The sequence below is a fragment of the Tympanuchus pallidicinctus genome, unplaced genomic scaffold (genome assembly GCF_026119805.1).
Source record: "Tympanuchus pallidicinctus isolate F22 unplaced genomic scaffold, pur_lepc_1.0 scaffold14, whole genome shotgun sequence".
Lineage (NCBI taxonomy): Eukaryota > Metazoa > Chordata > Aves > Galliformes > Phasianidae > Tympanuchus > Tympanuchus pallidicinctus.
Window position 1 is genome coordinate 8,708,291 of NW_026294659.1, and position 13,072 is coordinate 8,721,362.

The 13,072-nt window shown below is 38.0% G+C and overlaps 1 protein-coding gene across 4 annotated transcripts in view; it reads left to right on the forward strand.

The window, feature by feature from the left end:
* SYTL5 (synaptotagmin like 5) overlaps nt 1-13,072 on the forward strand; it is a 79,373-nt gene that overhangs the window by 24,706 nt on the left and 41,595 nt on the right. For all 4 annotated transcript variants that reach the window (XM_052674312.1, XM_052674309.1, XM_052674310.1 and 1 more), the window contains 2 exons: nt 3,385-3,875; nt 11,120-11,335. In XM_052674312.1, coding sequence (XP_052530272.1) covers nt 3,757-3,875; nt 11,120-11,335 — 335 coding nt within the window. In that variant the 5' untranslated portion in view covers nt 3,385-3,756. The remainder of the gene's footprint in view (nt 1-3,384; nt 3,876-11,119; nt 11,336-13,072) is intronic.

The window sequence follows — 13,072 nt, forward strand, 5'->3', positions numbered from 1 at the left end:
TGTTGTCACTTCCTAAACGTCCCCAGGGCTACTTACTAAAACATCAAATGTCTGTTGAAAGGAGCATGTGCTTACATAGACATTGTTACTTTCTAAAAGCTAGCTGGTTTGTCCTGTTTTTAAGCCCTAAAATGGTGCAAATATTCAGCATCTGTCAGCTTGTGCCTTTTTATCTGTTACATCTTAAAAATGGGCCTAATCACACGTTGTCTAAAGCAGGGAATTATTAAGTGTTACTTCATTTGAAACAGCGTCTCATTCCTATTAGCCAGTTTTGAATAGAGGAAATGTTCCTGCTGTTTTGTTGTTGCTATTCTTTTTGTTTTACAAATACATGTATAATAGAAATGCCTACCACAAAAGGCATGTGAGCTCAAACATAGTCTGCTGCTATGAAGTGGGTGATGTTTTGTGTGCATCAGTCCATGACGGAGGGAAGGCAGCGTTCTCACTGAGTTTCAGCACAGAATTGGTATCATCAGGTAGGACTGAAATAGAACACACTGACAAGGAGAAATTTTCTCTAGTTCTGTTTCACATAGGATAAACATACCAGATACCTAAACTAATCTTCAGAACTAAAAGATGTCCTTGACATAGTAACATTGCATAAGCTAAGCTTTCCCTTTTGATTAAGCAGAGGTTATGGGTGTAATGACTTTAGGAACAATCTGGTCTGAACAAACATGAGTTTCTCTTGAGATGTTTGTGGAAGTTTCAGTAGTTAGAGAGTTAATAGGATAATCCAATTATTTTTTCATCCTGTGTTGAGTAGCAGTGCAGAAGAAAATCTGGAAGGTAAAGTGGGTTCTGTGCCTTCATGTCAATCAGCCGGTATGTATGGCTACACTGGATAGCTGACAGGTAGAAAGCCAGGGTTATTTCAGCATCTGTTATGTTGTTGTAGCCCTGAACTACGCTGTTTGTGACTGTTTCAGACTGATGGCAGCTGATCTCCACCATGCTACTTTCTCACTCCCCCTGTTCGAAACAACTGCAGAAGAAAATATGATGAAAAAGGGCTGAAGGATTGAGAAAAGGACACTTGTGGAGAACACTTGTCAGTTACTTTCACAGGCAAAATAGACTGCATAGGGAAATTAATATAATTCCCCAACTGGCGTAGAGTAACAGAATGGGGGCTACAGTCAGTCCATAATGCTTTGTCTGTGCTGCTCCTCCCTGGTCACTCTCTTTTCCTGCTGTATGTAAAGTCCTTCCCATGGGATTCCACGTGGACTTGCCACATGTGCAGCTCTCCCAGCACTGCTGCAGCACGGCTCTGTACCACAGGACCCACCCTTCGAACACTGCTCCACATGGGTGCCTACCAGCGGCAGCTCCAGCCCTAGGCTGCTCCTGCAGGGGCTCTCCATGGGCTGTGCCTCCTTCAGGCTTCATCCTCTGCTACCCCGTCAGCTCCTACGTGGCTGCACGTGGAGATCCAGTAGTGTCCTCTACATGTTTTTCCTGTTATTTCTCTTAAGTATCATCCTTATCTCTTCTTGCAGAGGCCACTCGTGCACCTGCCACTACCAGAGCCTTCCCAGTAAGCCCCACACACACCTATCATATGTCACCTTATTAATTCTGGACTACATATTTGGGAAAAAATGCCCAGTGTTGATGACAAAATCCCCCAGAATATCCACGGATGGGTGTTATGCTTAGCCAAAGGAAATTTTTCAGGCTTTCAGGTATTCTGCCAAGAATGCTAGCTTCTTTAGAATTAAATGAAAAAAGCTCAGAATATGTCCATACATCAAGTTAAGGTTAAGGTGCAGTCATAAAGGTCTGTTTAAAAAATCTTTTGAGTGTTTTTCTCTTCCCTGCTTCCCCAGAAATACCAGAAAATATCTTACATAGAACAGTGCTCTTTGTCAACCTGCTTGTTGTACCACTGCATTGTTTTTCTGTAAGAACCCCAGTTATTTGCAGTGTATTATCAAGATAGAAATGGTGCTATCAGAGACAATTTTAACACTTTTGTTGTTCTCATTTTCAGTTTGTATTGCACTTTCTTTACCCTTTTGGTTTTCTCTTTTTTCAATAAAACTTTTTTTTTTCTTCTTTTTTTTTTTTTTCAACAGAGAAAAACATAGAACCATAGAATTGGGTTGGAAGGGACCCCAAGGACCATGAATATCCAAGCCCCTTGCCACAGGCAGAGCTGTCAGCTGTTAGATTCTCAGAGTAATCTCAGCATAATTCTTAGAGTAAGTCTGTTGCCCACCTACCTTGTCCCTTGTATGGTAAATTTGCAAACAGAAATTCAGAGCACCCTGACCCATCAAGCATCTTGTTTGTTCTCTGGTTGCTGGATTTAGCTCTCCATTTTATGCCAGAGCACTGTGCTCCCAAGCACATCATGATGTTAGAACCTGGCTGGGATGAAAGTACTGCTTTGCTGGGCAGTTCAGGGAAGAATTTAGCAGTATCAGTAGCAAGGTATGATTCACACATTGGTTGTCTTACTTTGCTTGCAAATAACTTGGTCTTAATGAATATGAACTCAATTTTCAAGAGCCTAAGAATAAGTGTAGTGCTCCGGCAGCTTCTGCTGTTGTTTGTCTTCCTGTTCAAAAATAAATGCAAAGAAGCAAAGTAAAATTTTTGAAGTAGCTTCCTGATGATTTTCTCTTAGCAGGGTCAAGTAGGGACCAAGGTGCCTCTTCTGTTTTTGGCGTGGTTGGCTTGTTTATTTAAGTTGCTTTTTGCTTAGAATAAACAAAACAAAACTGAGTGAAATTTGTCTTATTTCCAAGTGGATTCGCATTAGCTAGTCACTCATCTTTGTCACTGTATTTAGTGGGCTCTTCTAAGATGTATCATCCTAAATGAAATCTGTAGTAAGTTAGTATATCACTTCTAAAAAGCTCCTGTTTCTCTGAAGTAGCTGTGATTGAGTGTAATGGGTGACTTGCTGAAGTTCAGATAGAGTACTTGTTGTTGGGTGAGTCTTACCGTTAGTCCTGTCCTTTGAAGTCTTTCCACTTTTTAAATTTTAAGTAATTTTCTACTTTCCATTTTCAATTATTTAATTGCAGACAAATAGATTGATCGTCCCACACCTGGCCATTATTATTATGGAAGTATAGCAAAGTGAATGCAGTCATCTAAGCTTATTGCAGTAGGAAGAGAATTGCAAATTGTAATGCACGAGAGAGAGCCCTTGTGGGAATATAATTATCATCCATTAGAGTAAATAAACAACAACATAGAAAACATGAGTTATGCTTATTCCCTGAGATAACTTGATAGTGTACAACTAAGTAGGCATTTATGATTTGGTGGCTTTCAAACCAGTTCTTGATTAAGTCTTTCTTAAATCAGACCACAACAGTAATGTCAAAATCACTTCCATTTGTTTCTTTTGACTTTCAGATAGTTTGAAGTAAATGGCACTGAACTACAGTTATTCCAGGAATGATTCTGAATCTGCAGCTGCTTATGAATGTGATCTGAAGGCCTACAGCATGTCAGAGAGCATCTGCCAGGACACAGGGGCATTCAGCAGCCAGAAAAATGAGTGGCTTTTTTGAGGAAGAAACAAAGAGGAAACCTTTATGTCTCATATAGTTGGAAGGCAGAGCAATATAACCTTGATACCTGGTTAATGTAAAGGAACATTTTTTGAGATACCTCTTGACTGTGAATCTTGTAATTCAGACACAGAAGTGCCTTTGGACCTGTGCAGATAATTCACTGGAAAAATTGATCAGACAAAGCACTCACTGAAAGTGTCACTGAGGAATCATGGCGAAGCACTTGGAAATCATCAATCTGTCGTTTTTATTGGAACATGAAAAGGAAATGATACTGGGAGTATTGAAGAGAGATGAGTATCTGAAAAAAGTTGAAGATAAAAGAATAAGGTAAGACTTCTATTATTGTAAATATATATATATATAATTCTGTAATATGGGTATTGATATGTTCCTCAGAGAAGATTTCCTAAATGCTCTGGAAGAAGGATCAATGTTGTGAGATGGTACAGTTAGTTACAGATCAAAATGTGTTTTAAAAAAAATCTTTTTTGCTAGTGTGTCCCTTTAAGAATAGAAGATTTTGATGCATCCATTGCTTCAAAGCAAAAGAATAAGAAAGTGAATCTTGAACTTCAGTCTGAGGCCATTTGTTGGTGCAGGGAAGTACTGCAGTAAATTTGTTCTAATGATCATTTCATATAGGACTCATCTACAATGTATTGCTTATTCATATTTCAAACTGATATCATTTAGAACTGCAGTCTGCTTGGAAAGTTGCCATTTGATCTTCATAACGTAGAAAGCTTTAACATGTAGTGGAAATATGGTATAATGAAATCTGATGGCTCGCTAAGTACAGCCACATTGTCTTGGCTGATTTTCATACTACGTTTAAAATTCTAGGATTTACTTCAGTTATTAGATTTACTAATAAAAAAAGAATCAAACTGAAGGTGTGGCTCAGAACGCGCTAATGAGAGAAGTAAAGACTCAGAGTGTTGAACAGAGTTTGTGAATTCTTTTCAGAGGAAAAAAGGTGAAATAAAAGTTGAGAGAAAAATGTGTGGAGGCAGTTTGAGTTCCAGATAGTTCAAAGGGTGACTTCAGTTACTTCAGCAAAGTATCAGCTCTTAAAGGTTTAAACACGTTTCCAGTATGTTGCTGCTGCTTCCAATTGCTTCTCTGCTGTCTTTCTATCTAATGTTGGTTCTGAGAAACAGGCTTAGTGTGGACAACACGCAGCAATCAGTGTTGATGAGGCTGCTAAGTGCAATGGATTACAAAGGGAATATTTCCAGCATTTGCTGGTTTCTATACATGTCCTCCTAGGCCAGGCTGCATTGTTCTTCTCTTTGATTTGCCGAAATGCATTTTAGATGTACATTCAGCACTTCCTGAGGCTTCTTTTGTATGAAATTATTTTGAGAATCCATGCAGAGTTACCCACTGGTTTTGGAAGGCTTTGTCTCTTGAGATAACCAAGTCCAAATGCAATGCTCCTTTTGGTTTGCAACCCTTTTAGAAGAGTGAACATAGCTACTCGTCTAAATGGAGCGGGCTAAAGCTGGCATCTCTCTCCTAGTAAAAGACTGGAAAGAACAGAGTAAATCTTTGTGGTGGAGTGGGCGAATTAATTGTTTAACCTTCTTCATCATTCATCAGACGAAGCAGAAAACAGAACACAAGAAAACAGATGGAGCACTGTCTGTTCCAGGCATTGTGTTCTATTTTGTAACAGGATAAGCATTTCAGTGTACTTCAGTTTTTGAAGGTGGTGGCCTTAAAACGTGAGCTGTGCAATAGTCATCTGTCAAAGGCTTTGGTATTAAGTGCAGGAGAGTAACCAGATCACTAGCTTCCTGAACACCCTAAATAACTTTTTGCTTCTGCTGTTGTGTCCCAGTCTCATGTAGGACATGGCAGTAATTTGTAAGATAAAACTCATGCTGTTTTTTGTTGTCGCTGTTTCTTTGTTTTAGTGATGTCTTAAAAAATCCTACTTACCTGTTTTAGTTTTTGTTTTTTGTGATACTGCACTGAAAGTCACTTTGTGAAATCTACTGAGAGCCCAGAGCTGCTCCATAGGATGTGGTTTGATTAAGGGAGAGGTAGTATTAGACTCATCAGTGCTTTGGTACAAATGGAAGGAGCACCTTAGAAATATGGCTAATCTGAAATACTGTGTTAGTTAGGCTAACTCAAGTTGTGATGCTACATGTAATTCTGGCACCTGTATTAACCAGTTAGCTTGAAATTCAAGGCATTTCTGAAGTATTGTCATTAGACCATACTATGTCTGACAGTGATGGAATATGGTCCATAAAAGACTTTCAAGATATACAGCTGTACAAAGCTGGTAACTGCTTCCTGGGAAATGTCATCGTTTTTTCTTTTCAAATACAACTTGGCAGGGTTATCTTTAATTATGGCTCATAAGTGTACTTCAGAGGAACATGTGCTGTCTTTGGAATTCCATTTGGTGCAATCTGTTGCATATTTTATAGGAGTACCTTCAAAGGAACAAATCCTTTTTTCAATGCATTTTTAATTCTGGCAAGATACTTGCTTGAACACTATACAGAAGAGTATCTATCTGTCTGCTCCACCCTGAATCTCTGTTGGTAATAATGGTGGGTTTTGTTAATTTCTTTGTTTTCTTTCTGTTTCTATGTCTTCAGATGCCATAATAACTTGAGAGGGTCTTTGGATTCAATGAGGAAGCAATAGAAGGATGAAATTGTTAAGAGTCAGATTCACACTCACTACTCATACTTGCGTTCTGAAATGCAGGTTGTTCTTGTATTTTTGTATCATGTGTAAATATTTCACTTACATGTGAGAAATACACAGAAGGCAGGAAGGGCTCTTTCTGCATTCTGGCTTCGATAGTATAAAAAACCAACACATTTTAATGAATGCTAATTTCTAGTTATGTCTTTACATCTGTGTGTTTTGTGTAACTGAAAATTTTGTTTGAATATAAATTTAAACTTGCAGATTAATTGTGAAAATAGCATTTTGTTTCTTAAATGTTGTATAATGCTTTTAGTATCAGTCAAATAATCATCATTGTTTTCAAATGGTAAGATTGTTTGGGTAAAATAATTCAGTGACATAGATCTAAAATAGCTACGTAAAAATAGTGAAATTAATCATACTGAGGGAGCAAATGTTTGTTAGGTTTTTCTTTGTTTTTTTGTTTTTGTTTTTGTTATTATATTATACATTTGAATTGCTAGGAAAAATTTGTATCCAGAATGTGTCAGTCAATACAATCTGAATTGACTGTTCTTAACTGGGATATGTATTTCTTTTCAACTCTTCTACTATTTTTGAAGTTTTGTTCTTCTAAAACTGTTTTAGGCAAACCCTTATTACATAGGTTGCTGTGAAAGCATGCCTCCTGTTTCTTTCCATGGAAACTACAAGTATGAAAAGCACAATAACACTGCTTAATAGAGCACATTCTCAGCTACAAAACGCTGTTTTTCAACATAATCACCACCAGGAGGTATGTGTTTTCACCAACAATGAACGTATGCTGCACTAGTGAAGATTGCACTATTGCCACTGCTGAAACACACCACCCACCACCTCACTGTGCTCACATCCACTGCTTGGTCGTCATCAACAGTCACAAGTGTTGATGAACATCAGTGAGGGCATTTCTTTTTGCATAGAGGAATTCAATTGCAGCCTTTTTCTTCATCTGCATTTCCATGTCAGACACCATTGTGTCAGAGTGCTCCTCTGCTGCCATCTGTCACACAGCAACAAAAAGGAGTGGAATGTTGGTGGACGGTTCAGCCTCTACTGCTATACCAACGCGTGCTTCTGATGTCTTGGGCCAACATAATAAAACAGGAGGCATTACTTTCGAGCAGCCCTCGTGCAGTAGATGTATGATATTACGATTCATGAAATCAAAACTAAATCAGAAGAATCTGTGCACAAGCTGTAGTTTATCTGTTTGTTGGTTTGTCTCTATTCCAGCAGCAGATCTGCTGCCTCCTTCCAGGTCTGATGTTACACAGGCCCCTGGGTCTGATGGTCACAGCACTTTGCATTTGGAGCTAACTCTCCACCTTGGTATTAATATGCTGTCACAGAGCAAACACACATGACAAGCTTACTTGCTAATTTACACTGCTTTTTTACCTTGAGTGTATTCCTAGACAGCTTTGTTTACAAAAAAAAAAGCTGTGAGTTGTAGTTGCCAGGCTTTTAGAAGAGAGGAAACCGGTGTAATAATTGCTGAAGTGAGAAAACAATTAAAGAAAATGCCAATTTCTTACAAGAATAAGGCTTGGTTGGGTAATTACCTTCATTGTTCCCACGGTGTTTAGGTTGCCAAAAGTAGTACAAGCATTGCATGGATTCTTGTCAGGGGAGGTTAGCATTCCTCTCTCTTCCATTTATTAAAATGGTATCTCTTGAGCAGTCAGAACAGATCCACAGAAGCAATTTAAGGTATTATCTCCATTATGGTATAAGAGAATCTGTTAGCATGGATACACCATGTAACTAAAGACAAACAGTAGATCAAATGTTTAAATTTGAGTGACAATAGATGTGGTTTACCTGGTGATTATATATTTGGACTTATAGGCACAAAATGACTGCAAATTAGTATATAGTAGCATATGGTGTATGTTTTTTGCAACGCTGGCTATGAGTAATATTTTAAGGAAGGAGGTTTTGTGTTAAAGGACACTGTTGATCCCTCTGTAGATGGGAAGAAAGGAAGTTGGTTGTGTGGAGGCTGTGTCATTTGGAAACTGGGTAGTTCCATGTCATATGTTGTTACTCTTTGAACTGAAGACTGTTTAAGATGAAGTAGCTCCTACTGCTAAGGAGGATATTCTAAGGATAAAGCTGCCTGTTCTGTGCCCCTGTTCTGTGTTCCTCAGGAATGAAGATCTTCCATTTATGAAAGGATTTCTGATGGTACTTTATTCTTATACACTTATACTGTGCAAACATTGATTTCATCAAAGGTAAGTAAGAAACCAACAGATAATTTGAGGTTTTGGATCGTTTTGTTTCTTTAAATCCTGGTAATAGTCGTTAGATGAGAGGATAAAGAACTTGCTCAGAAAAATATTGATTTGTGGAAGTGTGTGAATGTTAGTCCCCAATATGATCTCAGTTTCCACATCTCCTTTCCTCTGTTCTGTCCCCCATTCTGCTATTCATCACTCCAATTCTCTTCTCCTTTGCAAATTCCCTCTCTGTCTTTCTATTTCCTTTCATTGCCACCAATGTATCTCCATAGTAAAATATTCCTAAGATATTTTTTATCATAAAAAATCTGCAAAATGTGAAATGCTTATAAAATAGGGGCTTAAGTAGCTAGATTTTTACAATGAGAGGAAATGTCAATATAAATTGGTGATAGCTCATCCTTTTGTGGATTGACAGTAGCAGTTACTTTCTAGGTATCATGTCAGACATGAGTGAAGACTTTTTTGTTTTCTAGTGAATTTTTTTTACAGCTGTTTGAACTCTGGAAGATTTAGAGCAGCAGAATAAAATTAAGGATACTTGAATTCTGTGCTTTGTATCTGTTAAGATGTAAGTGTGCTTTCCTTGCCTTGTAGCACTAAACTTGAAGCAGTAAAACTGTTCAATTTTTATAAACTTGGGGTATGCATGTTCTTTAAGGTAAAGCATGCTAAGGAAAGATATGGCTCTCTTAAGGCTTCTGATCTCTTCTTTGTTTCTTTGCAAGTCTATTAGGATTAGCAAATATTCCTTCTCTGGTGGCTTCATTTGTGTAGGAATGAGATGAGTGCCTGTGATTCTTGAAGCCACAAGGCTATCAGTAGGGGAGGGTGAAACTCCTTCAGCGATGTTTTGTGCCTCTTGCAGGTGCTGCATGATGGTGCCTACAGCTATGACTACTGGCTGTTTCTTGGCTTTACTCTTGTAGAATTGTATTTCTTGCTGCCTTCATGTTTTACCTCATCTTTACAGAGTGCTAGACTTTCATATTTACATGTTTGATGGACCTAATATAGGGTAATTTCTTAGATTTGCTTTGGTCTTTCTTGTTGTCCTTGGTGCTTAATGTGATATTAAAGGCCCTAGCTGAAGCACTAGATACAACAAAGCTCCTCTCCAATGCATGTACAGTATTTTGTCAAACAGAAGAGAGATCTTAATATGAATTCACAGAGGAGTGACAAAATATTCCATTATCCTTGCCCGTAACAGTTTTCTTCTTAATAATATCTTCTGTCAAATGCTATCATAATAAATGACTTAGAAATCTCGGTGTATTACAGGATTCTTTCTCCAGCAGCTTGTTAATTTGACTTCTGGACTTTATCTTCTCTTTAATATAAATAGGAGATCGATAAAGACAAATTCTTATTTAATATTTGTAATTAAAATTGTCTGTGTGATTCATTAGATTGCCTTAATATTAAGGAGAACTCAAATGTTAGAGTAGCAAAATTTGATGTTTGCAATACAGCTGGTTCCTGTACTGGGGGATGAAAGATGTTGATAAATCAGTTTAGGTGCATGGTGCACTTGTTATCCATTTTCCATACTGTGTAACTGGTACTACTAGGCTATGGTTGTTTAGAGGTTGTTACAATGATGTATTTATTATTATTTTTTTTTTCAGATGAGTCACCTGCTCCCTCCTAACTGTTCGTTTTTTATTGTCTTAAGATACAAATGTGTTTGTTACTATCAGATAAGTTCCTTTTTTTGCTGTTGTAGTAGTAGTTGCACTTTTCATATGGTTCTTTTCTCTTAAGGACTTAACTCATGCACCCACGAAATTGCTGTTTTTAAATTAGGTCTTTAAATGCAAATATTTTTATCCTGCAGAGTCAGTGGTGGAGCTGGTAATGTGAAAGTTATGTTATCTAAACCAATATTCTCCTTTTAAGGAGGAACAGAGGAAAAAAAAAAAAAAAAAAAAAAAAAGATGGTGTTATGCTATAATACCATTTGGTTAGCCATCCAAAACCTCAAACTATCTGTTAGTTTCTTACTAATCTTTGATGAAATCAACTGTATGCACAGTATAAGCGTATCAGAATAAACCACCATCAGAAATCCTTTCATTAATGGAAGATCTTCATTCCTGAGGAACAAGGGGCACAGAACAGGCAGCTGTATGGTTAGTTGGTTTTGTTTCTAAAGATCTAAGAATTTTTGAATAGCCATTGCAGAACTGCATTTGTATTTGTGGCAAACTCTATCATGTCACGGTCTCAAATGCTCACTAGTTACTGGAAAGATTTTCTTTTCCTAACCTGGAGCCATGGAAAAAATCTCAGTTTTGAGCTGCGTTCAACCTGGTCCCAGCATGACTTGAATTATTGATAACATACAAGCGAAGATAGTTTGACAGCAGTCCAGAACTGTTCAGCTGCCTGCAGTCATGTATAATGATCTACCACAAGACTGCATACTTTCTTCTTGATTGCTCATCTGAGAAGTTGGAAGACAGATTTATTCTTCTTTGTCATATATGTGTCAAAAGTACAATTAATATATGGAGCACATTTTTCATGACCTTATTTGTATGTATGGGCATACTCCAAAAATTTTATCCAAATAACACTCAGAAATCAGTTGTAAATTAAAGGCTTGTATTTTCATCTTTCTAGGAAGTTGAAAAATGAGCTTCTGGAAGTGAAAAGGAAAGGTGGAAGCCAACACTGCCAACAGGACAACAGCAGGGTCTGCGTTCGCTGTCAGAAAGGCCTGGGCTTTATCTTTGACAGAGGAGACCTGTGCCAGACCTGCAAACTTCGAGTCTGCAATAAGTGTCGTGCAGTGGGAACTGATGGGCAGTGGAAGTGCTCCGTGTGTGCCAAGATTGCGTAAGTCGCGCAGCTTTCGTAAATACATGTAGAGATTACCTCTCTGTAGGTAATTGTACTCTGGTGTCACTGTTTTATCTCTTCTTAGCACAAGAGCATGTGCGTAGCAGTTATACAATGGAAGCTTTTCTGGTGTTTTTATTTGCTGCACTGTTTTCCAGTGTTGTATGTTCAAAATCACTTATTTAATATATACTTGGAGGAGCATTTCCCTGGATTAGTTTAGTAATATGGAATTTTGTAGCTAGTCTTAGTAAGATAACCTGGAAGGAAAGTTCCATTGTGCAATAGAACTTGGTTAAATACCTTAATGTTTTTACACCTTAGCTCCCACATCAGTAAGGAAATTACAGATCTAAGGAAAAGACATGATACAAGGGTAAAAATTGGTAATTTCTTAGAGGGAGTTTCTCATTATTTCATAGAGAGGAGTTGGGCTTGTTCTTCTGTTGTTGTTGTAGGTCTGTTGGTGTTTTTTTGTTTCTGTTTGGTTTTTACAGATCAGGAAATAGAGATTTTTCTTCTAAATTGTATCAAAAAGAGAACCCAAAATGGTAGTTATGTCAGACTTTGGCTACCTAGACAGTTAATGACAAACTAATGGAGCAGGGCAGAGAGTTTAAGGTTTGTGTCTCCTGACTTCAGCTTTAAAAAGCTAATGTCTAAATTTTTAGCCAAATACTGTAAGCTCTGCATTGATGCAGATGCATCCAGAGGACATCATTTCACCTCTTCTAAGATGAGTCACGTTCAAGCACTTGATTTTATGAAATGTTAAACTGTTAGAGGCATGGCTGGTCTCCTTGTAGTCTACAGCCAATTTCTGAGGTGATCTGAATTCTGTGCCTTTCAGATTTTGTCATTATGAGGTCTAGGTAAGATGACAGAGAATAGCAAACACTAGGTCTGCTTTTTAAAAATAAATGAAGGAAGAACACGGAATTTGTTGGCCCTGTCAGATTACCTTTGTTTTCTCTACAAATACTGAAACAAATGGTCACAGTACCATTTCAGAACTAAGAAGAGCCATCGATGATGAGTAAGAGCTGACTCAAGAACAAATAATATCATAAACTTTAATTTCTTCCTTTGAAAGAGTGGCAGATCTCATGGATAGAAGAGGATGCACAGATGTCTTGTAACTTGACTTCAGTGAATCTTTTGATAGCTCCTATCGTACTGTTCCTGTGAGTTTATAAAGAAGGGAGACTGTGCTCTGGAATAAACTCTGTCAGCGTAATTGCAGATGTGCCTGGAGAACTACAAAGCTCTCTTGTCAGAGTAGTTGCTGGCATTTCATTGTCAAAGAAAACAGTGGTTTAGAGCAGAGTATTCACTGGATTTTTACTGTTCAATGCTTTAGTTTGGGACTTGGTGCAGCAGATGAGTTTGCCAGTTTTACTTGCTGGTGACATGAAACTGAGGGATGTTGCAGATATGTTGAAGGACAGGCCTGGGTGTGAGAATCCTTCTTTGGTTTTTTTGGCTCAAAGCTTGTTTCCTGAGGTATTTCTTGCGATAAGACTGACTTGTCTAGAAGATGAGTGATGGGTGTTGTTGTGTGGCAATCAACATCACTGTGCAGACAATTTCAGCTGTTTGCCTTTGGAAGATAGTGCTCAGGACTGTTTACTGGCGGAAGATCTAGCCTGTGATCAAATAACTCCAGTTTGTTATGGGAGGCTGGGGGATGATGCCATTGTATCCTGTGAAGGCAAGATACAAGTTGACACCTCC